Here is a 15,105-nt window from a genome sequence, read left to right as displayed (position 1 = left end):
AAGCGATTCTTCTGCCTCAGCCTCCTGAGTAGCTGGCATGCGCCACCACGCCCAGCTAATTTTTGTATTTTTAGTAGAGACAGGGTTTCACCATGTTGGCCAGGCTGGTCTCCAACTCCTGACCTCAAGTGATCTGCCCACCTCGGATGGAGGTGTGAGCTACCACGCCCAGCCCTAAAATGCTCTTAAGTGGGCAAAAATGCAAGACCATCTGGTAGGAGGCCCCTGGGGCCACGCCGAGCTGCAGGAGTGGAAGTAACACCAGCACAGGCTGACAGATCAGGAGGGAAGGCGCCTGCCCAGGAAGAGGTGGTGAAGGCTGGAGGACCCCGTGGTCAGGGTCAGGAAGGGAGTTCCTCTGCCAGGGTTGTGGCTTTGTTTATTGTGGGATAGGGCTTTGAACTTGCACATAGTGAAAATATAAGGCAGTAAATCTGCAAGGAAGGGCCCCAGAGGGAAACGGTGTGGGAGATGGAGGAGGGTGCTGTGGTGGAGGCTTCCGCATGCTGTATGGCTCCTGTATTCGGTGTCTGCTCTGGATAGCTGGCGTGGTCTTTCTGGCGTTTGGAACCAGGGAAGTGATAAAACTCTCTTATGTAGAGCCATTAGGCAGCAGGACATCACAGCCTGCATGTGGTCCTCCAAGTGTAGTCCCCAGACCAGCATCATTGACATCACCTTGACTCTTGTTAGAGATGCAAATCTCAGGTGCAGAGAGAAGTCAGTCTTCTCAAATACCAGCCACAGAGGCAGGCCTTGTCTTCCAGTTGAGCTGCTTTTCATATGGGCAGCTCTGCTGCTGCTCGCAACACTCGGGTTGCCGTAGGGCTTTAAGGATTTAAAAAGTTGTTATGGATACATAATAATTATACATATTTATGGGGTACATATGATTTTTAATAGAGGTACACAATATTAATATTAATACAATATTTTACAATTAATATCAAATCTGGATATTTGGAATATCCGTCACCTCAAACCTTGATCATTTCTTTGTGTTGAGAACATTCCAGATCTGCTATCTATTCTGTTTGTTTGTTTGTTTGTTTTTTGCAGAGCCTTACTCTGTGGCCTAGGCTGGAGTGCAGTGGTGCGATCTTGGCTCATTGCAACCTCCACCTCCCAGGTTCTAGCAATTCTCCTGCCTCAGCCTCCCAAGTAACTGGGATTACAGGCGTGTGCCACCATGCCCAGCTAATTTTTGTGTTTTTTAGTAGAGATGGGGGTTCACCATGTTGGCCGGGCTGGTCTTGAACTCCTGACCTGAAGTGATCCGCCTACCTCAGCCTCCGAAAGTGCTGGGATTACAGGTGTGAGCCACTGCGCCCAGCCTCTATTTTGAAATATACAATAAATTTTTGTTAACTGTAGTCACTGTGTTGTGCTACCAAACACCAGCTCTTATTCCTTCTACAGAACTGTGTTTTTGTATCCACTAACCTTGCTTCATCCTCCCACCTTCACCTACCCTTCCCATCCTCTGGTAACCACCATTCTACCCACTACTACCTCCATGAGATCAATTTTTGAGCTCCTACATATGAGTGAGAATGTGTGATATCTATCTTTCTGTGCCTGGCTTATTTCACTTAACCTGATGTCCTCCAGTTTCATCTGTATTGCTGCAAATGACAAGATCCAATGAGAACTTTCATAGAAATAGAAAAAAAATCCTAAATTCATATACAACAACAAAAGGCCTCGAAAAGCCAAAGTCATCCTGAGCAAAAAGAATAGGGCCGGAGGTACCACCTGATGTCAAAATATACTACAAAGCCGTAGTAACCAAATCAGCGTGGAAACAGACACATAGACCAATGGAACAGAAAAGAGAACCCAGGAATAAATGCATCCATTTATAGCCAACTTGTTTTTGACACAGCTGCCAAGAACAAACACTGGGAAAAGAACAGTCTAAAGAATAATTTTCCAGTGTAGTGATTCCCAAAGCACACTGCCTGGACCAGTGGCAGCACCCACACCTGGGAGCTTGTTAGAAATGCAAGCTCAAGTGTCCATCTCAGGCCTACAGAATCAACAACTCCAGGAATGGGGCCAGCCATCTGTTCTTGCAAGCCCTCTGGTGATTCTGAGGCACACTCCAGTGTGAGACCCACTGCTATGGGGTCACCGATTCCTAGATTCCTAATGGAGGTGGAGCATGTTCAGGAAGCCCTGGCAACAAAGAACTCTAATATAAGGAAATCAGGGTGAGTGAGGGGGAATGGGATGGATGTCCTGTGGGAAACAGGGTAGTATGTGATAGACACGGATGAACACAGGGCAATGTGTTTGTGTAGGAGCAGAGTGAGGAGGTGTAAAGACTAGAGACAAGGGCACAGCTCAGCTTTTGCCAAAATTCCGGGGAGACAGAAGAGCAGGTGCTGACGGGATGGGGATGAGGCGCTCCTAGGATGCAGATGGGAGAGTCCACTGGACTTGACGTGCACCGGCTCCCTTGTATTCTCAGGCTGTTTCTTCCTGCTCTTCTCATTCATTCTTGTGACATAACCCCCTACCAGTGGTAGGTATTGTACAGGACGTTGAAAGTGGGGATGTTGGTGTGATGGATGGCACATGATTCTTCCGCTTGCAGAACCTGGTCCAGAAGGGAAGCAAAAATATAAACTGCCCATCATTACAGTATGGTGATGTAGGCACATCAGAGATGATTTGGGAAGGGAATATCGGTGACAAGACTCAAATCATGGGGTGAGCCTGGCAGGCAGGGCCCAAGCCATAGGAGGTGGCGGTTGAGTGTGCACAGTGTGTCAGGCACTCAGAAGCATTTTATATTACAGAAATTTCATCCCCACCAAAACACTTGTCAGATATTGAAGAACATGCTAGAATGTGTGGATTTTATCCCGATGGGCAGCCTTTGAAGTGTTTCAGGAGGAAATGGTTTAGGCCTGATTCTCTGAGCTGCTGCTTCTCAATTTTGACTGCATACGAGAATTGCCTGAGGAGCTTCTTAAAAGAAAATACAGATGCCAGGCCCCACCTCAGATAAGAAGCATGAGTCTGGGGCCGGGATCCCAGGGAGGGCTGGAGCTGTTTGGTGAATGCCCCCTCTGACCACCCTAAAAAGTCAGAGGCTCTGAGTTTAGACACAGCAAAAACTATTGTAATGGCTTGACTTTAATATTGGGATTCTGTTTTTCTTTTAGGAATGTCCAAATCACACGTGAGTACCCTTTTTCCTTCTCTCCATATCTTCATCTTGTAAATTTTATCATCTGTTTTACCCCTAAGGGTTCATTCACCTAACAGATCTGTACATCTGGAACCAGTGAGGGTATGATCCCGGATTTCCATGTGAGTTGTCCTCTCCTGAGGAAATGCTGTGATAATCCTCCTCAGACTAACAATACCACTGGACGCTTTATTTCATTGCTGTCTCTATGTGGAAGGATTAGTGTAGGGAATAAAATGATTAAATGCTAGTTTCCTGCTCTAGACAGTCACTGGTAAGTTACTGATTCTGCGTTGGCTGCCTTTCATGCCGCTGGTGCTCCTTTGTGGCTATGGACCAGTGGGGGGTGTATTTCAATCCTGTGCTTGTTTCTTTTTTGTCAGAGTTTCTTTGGTTATCCCCTGAGCATCTTCTTCATCGTGGTCAATGAGTTTTGCGAAAGATTTTCCTACTATGGAATGCGAGGTAACTGTATTGGCCGTTTCTCACCCTTCGGGGAAGAGCGGGAGTGGCCATAACCGGTCCTAACTTTGTTTCCCCCTCCTCTTCCACCTGTCCTCTGCAAAAGCAATCCTGATTCTGTACTTCACAAATTTCATCAGCTGGGATGATAACCTGTCCACCGCCGTCTACCATACGTTTGTGGCTCTGTGCTACCTGACGCCAATTCTCGGAGCTCTTATCGCCGACTCGTGGCTGGGAAAGTTCAAGTGAGTGGCTGGAAATTTCTTGTTCACAAACAAGCCAAAAAGTAAATGTAGGTTTTGTAGTTGGTAGTGGTGGAATCTGGGAATAATGAATCAAAGAACAGAAACTCTTAGAAGAGGCCAGGTGTGGTATGGTTCACACCTGTAATCCCAGCACTTTGAGAGGCTGAGGCAGGAGTTTGAAACCAGCCTGGGCAACATAGTGAGACCCATCTCTACCAAAAATAAAGAAATTAGCAAGGCATAGTGGCATACACCTGTGGCCCCAGCTATTTGGGAGGCTGAGGTGGGAGGATCCGCTTGAGCCCCAGAGGTCAAGGCTGCAGTGAGCTGTGATCACATCACTGCACTCCAGCCTGGATGACAGAACAAGACCCTGTCTCAAAAACAAATTAAAAACAGAAACAAACCCTTAGGAGAGCATTTACAGCTCTGTTTCTGCTCAGTATCCTGTCCCTAGAGCCTGAAACAGTGCCTGACATTTAGTGACTGCAAGTAGCATCTATAGGTTTTTGTTTTTCCCTAATGCAAACAAATGTAGCATCTTTGTCACATCTTGACACAGTAGCAGGGATACTGTCTATTATTAGTGATGTGTGAGGCATGGAGTTAAGGTCTGGGGATATGAAGAAACTCTCTAAAATAACCCCTTGGCTGCTGAGGGGCTCACGCTGCTTGAGGTCACATGGTGTGAGGTCACTAAGGAGAGAAGTCACCCAGCCCTCCAGGAAGGGCTCCACGAGCACACCCAGTGGGATGTTGTCAGGAAAGTTTTCCTGGGACTTAATGAAGAAGGAAGTAGAGGCTCTTCCAGGCCAAAGGAATGACATGGGCTGTCTTAGTCCGCTTGTGTTGCTATAAAGGAATACCTGAGGCTGGGGAATTTATAAAGGAAAAAGGTATATTTGGTTGATGATTCTGCTGGCTGGAAGACCAAGCATCTGATGAAAGTCTCAGGCTGCTTCCATTCATGGAGGAAGGTGAAGGAGAGCTGGCATGTGCAGAGATCACATAGCCAGAGGGGAAGCGAAAGAGAGAGAGGAGGGAAGTGTCAGGCTCTTTTCAACAACTAGCTCTTGCAGGAACTCACTCATGACCATGAGGACAGCACCAAGCCATTCATGAGGGATCTGCCCCAGTGTCCCACACACCTCCCACCAGGCCCCACTTCCAACACTGGGATCACATTTCAACTTGAGGTTTGCAGGAGACAGATAACCAAACTGTAGCATAGACAGAAGAAAGAAGAATCACTACCTCTAAAGAATTCTACAAAAATTACCAAAGGTCTACTTCCTGGCCAAATATCATTACCAATCAGAATATAAGTAATTCTTACTGTTTAAAAATATAGGCCGGGTGCGGTGGCTCACACCTGTAATCCCAGCACTTTGGGAGGCCAAGGCAGGTGGATCACAAGGTCAGGAGATCGAGACCATCCTGGCTAATGTGGTGAAACCCCGTCTCTACTAAAAAATACAAAAAATTAGCCGGGCATGGTGGCGGGCCCCTGTAGTCCTAGCTACTCGGGAGGCCAAGGCAGGAGAATGGCGTGAACCCAGGAGGCGGATCTTTCCCCTCTCCTGGCCCTCTGGCCAAAATTTTGTTAATTTTTTTTTAAGAGACAGGGTCTTGCTCTGTCACCCAGTCTGGAGTGCAGTAGTGCAATTCTGGCTCACTGCAGCTTCAACCTCCTGGACTCAAGTGATCCTCCCACCTCAGCCTCCTGAGCAGCTAGGACCACAGGCATGCACCACCACACCTGGCTAATTTTTTATTTTTTTGTTGAGATGGGGTCTTGCTATGTTGCCCAGGCTGGTGTCAAACTCCTGAGCTCAAGCAGTCCTCCTGCTTTGGCCTCCCAAAGTGCTGGGATTACAGGCATGAGCCACCATGCCTAGCCCAAAACTTTGTTCTATTCTTTTTGCCCATGTGACTTCCTGAGAGTTAACAGTGTTACTCAAGTTCGAGAAATAAGTGTATTCAGGATTGGGCTCTTGAAAGCTTTCAAGGAGGGGGTCTTTTGTGGTGGAGTCAGAAGTGGACGGCTATTGTGCAATTAACTTGGATTCTCTTAATCTTTGGAAACACAGGACCATTGTGTCGCTCTCCATTGTCTACACAATTGGACAAGCGGTCATCTCAGTAAGCTCCATTAATGACCTCACAGACCACAACCATGATGGCACCCCCGACAGCCTTCCTGTGCACGTGTGAGTTGGTGCTCACTGCTGCCCCCATCACCCTCCCACCTTGTGCTCATTTGATGCCTTAAGTCTTCGTCTTTTTCCTTGAACTTCACTGAGAGCATAAGGAGGTTTTTCCTCCCCCTTGGGCAGCATGGAGAAGGCTGTCAAATAGATTGAGCTGGGTCTTCAGGATGTCACCACCCTAACAGTTGTCTAGAGGCATTGCTCACTCTGAGGCTCAGCTGTCATGGGCCGTCATATCCCATGTGAGGTACAGTCAGTGCGCAGGGGATTCATGTTGGTCTTGACCTACCCTGGAGGGATATAAAGTCCCACAGACCTTGATCCTTCACACTGCCAGGTGTCCTCGGGACTCCAGGACCTTTGGTTTTCTGTCTTGTACCACACTTCTGCCTATTTTTCAATAATCCCGTTTCATAAATATTTGTTCCAGCTGTTTGTGCTGGGCTCTGGATGGCAGGTGTTATGGATAAATGCTCACGTGCTGGATTAATCTTGCTTCACTGCAGTCTGGCCTAGTAGACTAGTTGTAGAGATTTATTTAGTTTCCTGTTTTTGTGCTTCAGTTCCTTGATCTATAAGTAAACTATCTAATGAGCTGGGAAAGAAGAATAGAAACTCAAATTAGTATCGGCAATCCCCACACTGCTGGCTTATCAGTTGATCAGACTGCTGTCCAGACTGGATCTCTTGATGCAGCACTCTTGGTGCCCAGAGGGAACTGTGTCGGTGGAGGGAGCGGCTGTGAGCCCTCCCACAGAGCAGCTCTGTGGCCTTGGGGAGGTGCTCTTCTCTGCGCCTCAGTTTTCTAATCTGTAATATCAGTTAAGAACATGGACTTTGGAGCCAGATTCTGGCTGTGCCCTTTCCTAGTTGTGTGAGCTTGAGCAAGTTTCTTAACCTCTGTGCCTCAGTTTCGTTGGTTGTAATAGTACCTACTTCATGTAGGACTGTTGTGGGTTAATCCAAGTAAAGCACCGAGAACACTGCCTGGCAAGTGATCAGTGCTCAAGAAATCTTAGCTTTTCATTTTTCATTTCATGGAGTTCGTATCGGAGCACACCTAAAATTCTCACAAGAGTAAATTGTATATAATATTCAGTTGGCCGTGTTTTTGTTGTCTTTTAAAATGCTTAGATTGACAACATTAAATGCAACTTGTATTAAGAGGCAGACAAGATTAAAGGGGTGATTTGGCCAGCCAATTCAGGAAGATTGGTTCAGGAAGCATGATTTTTAAAGAATTCTTTACCTGTGCAATATTTTCCTTGACTTTATCTGTCTCATAAAATTTTTTAAGTGTTTAAAAGCAACATTAGCAACCAAGAAGATATGGGATACATGCCTATAAAACCAGAAATTTGTAGTACCTACCCGTAAATTTAATAAAACTACAAAGTGAGGGTCAATAAATGCTATGAATTTTTTTTTCAACTCAGGAGTTAAAATACTTAGCAATAACCTAGAAAATACAAGAGTAAATTAAATAACCCTTAATCCCACCATCTAGACATGACAATAGATCTTTTAGTCTATTTCCTTCCAGTTTTCTGTACCTTGTAAACAAACTGAGATCATACTACCTAACCTGATATTCTGCTTTGCAATGAAATCATGTTTTCCAGTGTTACTTAATGACTATTATGAGTCGGTTATGACTGTACCAGACACAATGCTTATATTTGTTCAATAACATTTCATTTATCCTCTCTTTTACTGGAAACAATAAAGCTACAAAAGAACCCCAAACCTAAGGCTTTGCTCAGCTCGCCAGCTACTGTTTTATGTTTTCCGGATGGTAAATTATTAGATGGGGGCAGGAGTTTGAAGGCCCATGAGTTCAAGTTTGCATTTGACTATCACGCTGCATTCCTGTGAGCTGGCTTCTCGCGAGATTGTCTTCTTCTCTATGTGTGTCACTATGCCAGGCCCACTGAGGGAAACTGGGGAAAAGAGAGGGCTTCTACTTGCTAGGATCTGCCGTGTTGGCCCTAACAACCTGTCTTTCCCAGGGTGCTGTCCATGATCGGCCTGGCCCTGATAGCTCTCGGGACTGGAGGAATCAAACCCTGCGTGTCTGCGTTTGGCGGAGATCAGTTTGAAGAGGGCCAGGTAAGAGTAGGGGCCTCCCCAGAGCCCACGTGAATGAACTACACATCCAGGAGTCAGAGGCCATGGGCACAAAGTCTGTTCTCCATCGGATTCTTTTTAAGTACATTAGAAAGTAAGGTACCAACCAAAACTAAGTTAGTAGTAAAATGAGATCATCAGCTCCCTCTACTCAGTTGATCGATAGCCAAAGTCATCTTACTTTCTCCTTTTCATTGCAGGAGAAACAAAGAAACAGATTTTTTTCCATCTTTTACTTGGCTATTAATGCTGGAAGTTTGCTTTCCACAATCATCACACCCATGCTCAGAGGTAAGAGATACCTGAAAGGAACTTCTGTTGGTCTTTTTTTTGTAAGGCTAAGTCCGTGTCTTCTTCGTGTTGTTCTGTTCTTCCCTTCTGCCCTGTTTTCTAGCTGTCAGCTACATGCTGGGATGCACGTTGGAATCTGGAGTAAGTGCTTCCTTCCCTGTGAATTTCACCTCCTTTTCGTCTTATTTAAATCCCTTATCCCAGTGACCACTGGAGAGTCTAAGCCATCCTTAGCATGGGCATCCATCTTCCTAAACTGTTATTCATGCAAAGTCGTGCTCATGGTAAGAGGTAAGAGGCAAGAGAGGTGCCTTGGAAGCCAAGCTGGTGGCCGTAGCTGCCATTTTAGCCTTCAAGCTTTGCTCCCCAGTGATATTTCTGTGACTTAGGAAGAGTTTACTGGGCAAAATTGTATTGATTTTTTGTTTGTTTTGTTTTGTTTTTAGAAGGAGTGTTGCTCTGTCACCCAAGCTGGAGCGCAGTGGCGTGATCTTGGCTCACTGCAACCTCCACCTCCTGGGTTCAAGCAACTCTCCTGCCTCAGCCTCCTGAGTAGCTGGGACGACAGGCGCCTGCCACCATGCCCGGATAATTTTTTTTGTATTTTTAGTAGAGATGGGATTTCACCATGTTAGCCAGGATGGTCTCGATCTCCTGCCCTTGTGATCTGCCTGCCTTGGCCTCCCAAAGTGCTGGGATTACAGGTGTGAGCCACCACGCCTGGCCAAGGCAAAGTTTTTTTCTTTGCTTTCCCATCATCTCAAGTATTTCCAAAAGAACTGCTCAGATAAAGAGAATGGGACAGTGTCAGTAACTATCAGAGGTTTGTGCTTGCTAATGCTCCATTGAGAGTTTGCGAATTTCCCACGTGGAAGGGAATATGTGGTGTTACTGGTGACAAACTAACAAGACCATCCTGTCCACATTTGAATCAGATTAGATTATGAAATAAAGATTTCAGGGGGATTTATGTATTCCTCCACAGCATAGTGGTTTGAAGATGACAGACAATTAAACCTCATTCCAACTTGTTTTATTTTTTGGTTTTTTTCCAACTTGTTTTGTATAAAAATGTAACAGCTTTTATTTGTGTGTCCTGTTAGCTCACCTCTCCCACCTCTATGTTCTACTAGAGGGTGCATGTTTAAATTATAGAATCTGTTAAAGGATAATTTTTTAAAAGGAAATTCATGACTCTCATACAAATATAAAGTGAATATGTGACAAAAATTTTATGTAACTTGTTAATTAGTTGATAATGAATCAGTTCAAATACAGATTTGACTATCAAATTTCTATTCTTTATAGGGGGAAAATTATTTTTTGCCATGAACAGGAAACATTTGCATGAGTGTCACTTCTGCTAGTTAACTTCTTTCTCTCCCGAATTGTGAGAAAGCTGAACCAAAGCAAAACCCTGATAGCATCAGATCATGCCTGGAGGCGCCAGCATTCCATAGAAAGGATTTCCAGGAATCTCTATGACTTCTTACAAAGGCTTACTTTTAAAATAATTTTTATTTATTTATTATAAATATATATATAAAGCCTGGGATTTCAAAGCTAAAATAGCTGTTGGTCAGAGGTTGCCAAACAGTGGCCCATGGGCCGAATCCAGAAATCTGGGCAAGACCATTCATTGATGTATTGTCTACAGTTGATTTCCCCTGCAAAGGTGGGGTTAAGTAGTTGACAGAGACCAATGGTTCACAAAGCCTGAAATATTTACTGTTGGGCCCTTCACAGAAAAGTGTGCCAACCCCTGCCCTAGGTCATCGAATTGCTACCTGATTGGCATGAATTCAGGAACATATAATATTGATTTTCCAGTGTACTTTTGATTTACTGAGTCCCATATAATCAAGTTAGTGTATCCAGGTCATCTTTATCTCCCCCGTAAAGAAAATCCACAGAACCAAGAGGGGGCCACTGATTTTGGCCAAGCCGGGAACACCCATCTATTTAGGAGCTGAGATTAGAACTGGTTTCCATCTCCTGCTCCTCCTGCTTCACTGCTGCTTTACTTAGCTGGCAATTATGTCAGTGAGGCAAATGGATGTGTCTAGAACAGTACGTGAAAGCAATATGTAATTATCAGTGAGGGATCTTTACAAATGGGAACTATATGCTCATTACCAATGCCATAACAATTTTAATCTTGTCATTTCTCCCCAGTTCAACAATGTGGAATTCACAGTAAACAAGCTTGTTACCCACTGGCCTTTGGGGTTCCTGCTGCTCTCATGGCTGTATCCCTGAGTAAGTGGAAATCGGTTGAATTAATAGAAGCCTAGGACCAGGTCAGGCCCTACGTGAATGATTGTGACTAATTTTTTAAAGTGCATGTAACAAGTGGCAACAAACAGTAGTGAGAAGAATTGGCATCAGATGTTAAACATGCTCTAAGTATTCAAAGAAAGTAGGATTGGCACATCAATTCTGAGGGAATAGGATCAAAAAAAGAATTACAGGAAAAGGAACCAACTGAGTTGGTCATTGAAAGGTGTAATACTATTTAGGCAGATTAAGATGAAGGTGAGAGAGGCCCAGCATGGTCACTCATGCCCGTAATCCCAGCACTTTGGGAGGCCAAGGCAGGGGGATCCCTTGAGTTTAAGACCAGCCTGGAGTTCAAGACCAGCCTAGGCGACAGAGAGAGACCCTACCTCTAAAACAAACAAACAAAAAAGACAGAGTCTTGCTCTTGTCACCCAGGCTGGAGTGCAATGGTGTGATTTCAGCTCACTGCAACCTCCGCCTCTGGGGTTCAAGCGATTCTCCTGGCTCTGCCTCCCAAGTAGTTGAGATTACAGGCACCGGCCACCACGTATTTTTTATTTTTAGTAGCAACAGGGTTTCACCATGCTGGCCAGGCTGGTCTCGAACACCTGACCTCAGGTGATCCACCCACCTCAGCCTCCCAAAGTGCTGGGATTATAGGCATGAGACACCACACCCAGCTGGTTTTTTTGTTGTTGTTTTTGTTTGTTTGTTTTGCTTGTTTTTTTAATTAGCTGGGTGCTGTGGCTTACACCTGTAGTCCCAGCTACTCTGGAAGCTTAAGTGGAAGGATTGCTTAAGCCTGGGAGGTCGAGGCTGCAGTGAGCCATGATTGCACCACAACACTGCAACCTGGATGATAGAGCAAGACCCTGTCTCAAAAAAAAAAAAAAAGATGAAGGTGATAGAATCTGCTGGATTAGCTGAACCCAAGGCTAAAAGCTTTTGTTCTTGTCAACATGTACGTATCTATAACTTGCTTGAAGAAATGGCAACCTGGTTCAGTTGCCATTGAAACACTCCAATGAACATCTACATTTCCATAATCGATTAGGTTGGTGCCAAAGTAATTACAGCTCTTGCCATTAAAAGTAATGGCAAAAACCGCAATAACTTTTGCACCAAACTAGTATCACCACCCCCCGCCCCCCATATGTTTCTACTAGAATTCTTTCCCACTGGACAGAACATATATGTCTATTCGAGGCATTCATTGGCACATTAGTTCTTGGCATTGGCTTTTAGGAAAGGTGGCGTTTTCTACATGGGATGTTTGGATGTGAAAGGTGGCCAAGAACGGTGCAAAAAGAAAACAGCCCAGCGGCCACCTCAACTCTTCAGAGCCCCTTCTCCCACTCAAATGAGGTTGTCATCAGCTTTGCTCAGCTGACAATCACGTCTCTCTCTCCAATTTTTGTTTTCAGATCTTAGTAGTGCATGGAATAGGACCATTTTCAATATCTTTTGCTCACAGTGTAGCAATTTAGCTTTCCCCTTTCATTTAGGTGAGAACTCAGTATTCTCTTTTTAATGTCTCTTTTCTTCTATGGTTCTTCCCATACTGCCACCGTCCCCTAGCAGGCTCATTGATACCTCCTCCTCTCTAATTCTTGGCAGGAGACAGAGAGCATTTCCAAAAGTCTTGCTTTACACCAGAGACTGTATTAAGCACGTTAGGTACATTCTTATCTCATCTGTATAAGTCATTCCTCTATCGAAGATTATGCTTTTTCTTCTGGAGGAATTGAGAACAGGCCAAATCCGATGTGTCAACACTGCCTCTAGAAATTCCTATGCTTGAATTAGGTTTCAGTTAATCAGAAGCTTAAAGATTAAATATTAGTGGTAAAAGAAAACATAGACTCAATCTCTTGGACATCTTTACCATCCATGTCTGCATTCAGAAATGTTGACATTGGGCAAGAATATAAGTAAACATCTCTTTTATCAGCTATAAAGAGCACCTATAGTATAGGCACATACTTGGAGCTAGCACCTGTCAAAAATCTCAGACCCTCTTAATTGAGAAAAATAAGTAGAATTCAAGCTATCGGTGTTTTTAAATTATTGAACTGTGGTATTGGATAATCAGAAATCCTAGTATATGGACTATGTTTTCAGAGATACTTGCAACAATGCTTTAAATTTTTAAAAATTTTTAATAAGATGATAGAGATAGGATCTCATTATGTTGCCGAGGCTGCTCTTGAACTACTGGTCTCAAGTGATCCTCCTGCCTTGGCCTCCCAAAATGCTGGGATTACAGACATGAGCTGCCACACTCAGCCCCAGAATGGTTTTTTTCTAAGTTATTTTCACAATATGACTTGCCAAAAACGTCCGTGGAAGAATGACCTCATTGGAAAGGTGCTTCTAACTTTCATAAAACTGTAGCTGCAGATGCAATTAATTTTAACTGCTTCTGTACAGTGACCACAGAAAAAATTTCTGCCACATATGGTTAAGATTAATTCTTTTTTCCTGAATATTAAAAAGAGAAAGAAAAAGGTTTCTCTTCCCATTGCATTCAGAAGATTACAGCTCCATTTATTTTTATTTTTGTTATTTTGATATGGAGTTTCACTCTGTCACCGAGACTGGAGTGCAGTGACACGATCTCATTTCACTGCAGCCTCCACCTCCTGGGTTCAAGCAATTCTCCTGCCTCAGCCTCCCGAGTAGCTGGGATTACAGGTGCCCATCACCACACCCAGCTAATTTTTGTGTTTTTAGTAGAGACGGGTTTTCACCATGTTGATCAGGCTGGTCTCAAACTCCTGACCTCAAGTGATCCGCCCACCTCGGCCTCTCAAAGTACTGGGATTGCAGGCTTGAGCCACCACGCCTGGCCCCATTTATTGTCTTAGTAGAATAGTACATTAATGTGTTATATGAAAGTACTGATTCCTTTTGTCTCCCTTTAAATAGAGATAGAACTTGTGCTTAAATAGCTGTGTGAGTGTACGTGAGCTACCTTAAGCTATGGGAAGTAGATGATATCAGGCTTACAGGTTGCATATTAGAACACAAACCTAACGTTACTCAGAGGTTTTCGTGGATTGTGAGAGTTAAAAGCATTTTCTAAACTGTGAGGTTGGAAGGTAAACCCATTCCATAAGTAATCCCATTATCCCAAAACAAAGTTATAACTCAAATAAAGGCGCATCTCTCTAGGCCACAGGTCGCTCGGTCACATGCTTTGCTGACATGTCTTCTTCTGCCCTATCTAGTTGTGTTTGTCCTTGGCAGTGGGATGTACAAGAAGTTCAAGCCACAGGGCAACATCATGGGTAAAGTGGCCAAGTGCATCTGTGTAAGTATCTCAGCTGCTCTTTCTCAAGGCTATTTAACCACCTCAGAACCTTCTACTTTCTTTAAATTAAAATTTAAGCTTTGACTTTCCTTTAAATATATTTTTAGTGTTCTTAACTGTTTCAGTAAATTGTAGCTTCTTCTAAATGGAAAAAGACACAAACAGAACTTAATAAGGGAAGAATAGAAATGGCTCTTGAGCTTATAAAATAAGATCAATGGTCAAAGAAAAGCAAATCAAAGTGACTCCTCATCTGTCAAAATGGCAGAACAGTGCTTGAGGTTTGTCAGGGAGCAGTGAATCAAAAATGGGGAGGCTCAATTTGGCAATGTGTAGCAAGAGTCTCAGGTGTTCAGTTGCTTCAAGTCAGTCATGCTGCTTTCAAGAATTAAGAGTAAGAAATTGGCTCGGCACTGTGGCTCATGCCCGTAGTCCCAGTACTTTGGGAGGCCTAGGCGGGCGGATCACTTGATCAGGAGTTCGAGGCCAGCCTGGCCAACATGGCAAAACCCTGTCTATACTAAAAATACAAAAATTAGCCAGGCATGGTGGCGGGTGCCTGTAATCTCAGCTACTCGGGAGGGTGAGGCAGGAGCATTGCTTGAACCTGGGAGGCAGAGGTTGCAGTGAGCCGAGATTGTGCCATTGCACTCCAGCCTGGGTGACAGAGGGAGACTCCGTCTCAAAACAAAACTAGAGTAAGAAAAAAATATTTAAAAAGTGAACACAGACTCAGGTACAAAGATTATCATTGTAATACTTATAATAGCAAAAATGTAAGCCCACAAATTGCTGCAAATAGGAAGATAGTGCTGAACTTACAGTTCATCTCTGGCATAGCACGCAACCGGGAGCAGTCTTGTTTCTAAGGAATATTTAGTAATAGGAATGTGCAGAATATGGTTTCTTCCATAAGTACCTCCATAGTATATGCATATACACATACATTTATGGGTGGGAAATAAATGTTGAGAG

At 44.1% G+C, this 15,105-nt stretch overlaps 1 protein-coding gene across 1 annotated transcript in view; it reads left to right on the top strand.

The window, feature by feature from the left end:
* The window catches only part of SLC15A1 (solute carrier family 15 member 1), a 68,794-nt gene that overhangs the window by 22,573 nt on the left and 31,116 nt on the right, over positions 1 to 15,105 (top strand). Inside the window, exons 2-9 of the mRNA XM_004054676.5 lie at positions 3,174 to 3,190; positions 3,583 to 3,664; positions 3,768 to 3,909; positions 6,000 to 6,119; positions 8,129 to 8,228; positions 8,447 to 8,537; positions 10,713 to 10,796; positions 14,048 to 14,130. Coding sequence (XP_004054724.2) covers positions 3,174 to 3,190; positions 3,583 to 3,664; positions 3,768 to 3,909; positions 6,000 to 6,119; positions 8,129 to 8,228; positions 8,447 to 8,537; positions 10,713 to 10,796; positions 14,048 to 14,130 — 719 coding nt within the window. The remainder of the gene's footprint in view (positions 1 to 3,173; positions 3,191 to 3,582; positions 3,665 to 3,767; positions 3,910 to 5,999; positions 6,120 to 8,128; positions 8,229 to 8,446; positions 8,538 to 10,712; positions 10,797 to 14,047; positions 14,131 to 15,105) is intronic.

The sequence above is a fragment of the Gorilla gorilla genome, chromosome 14, assembly GCF_029281585.2.
Source record: "Gorilla gorilla gorilla isolate KB3781 chromosome 14, NHGRI_mGorGor1-v2.1_pri, whole genome shotgun sequence".
In the NCBI taxonomy this organism is placed as follows: Eukaryota; Metazoa; Chordata; class Mammalia; order Primates; family Hominidae; genus Gorilla; species Gorilla gorilla.
This window is presented reverse-complemented; position numbering and strand designations above follow the sequence as displayed.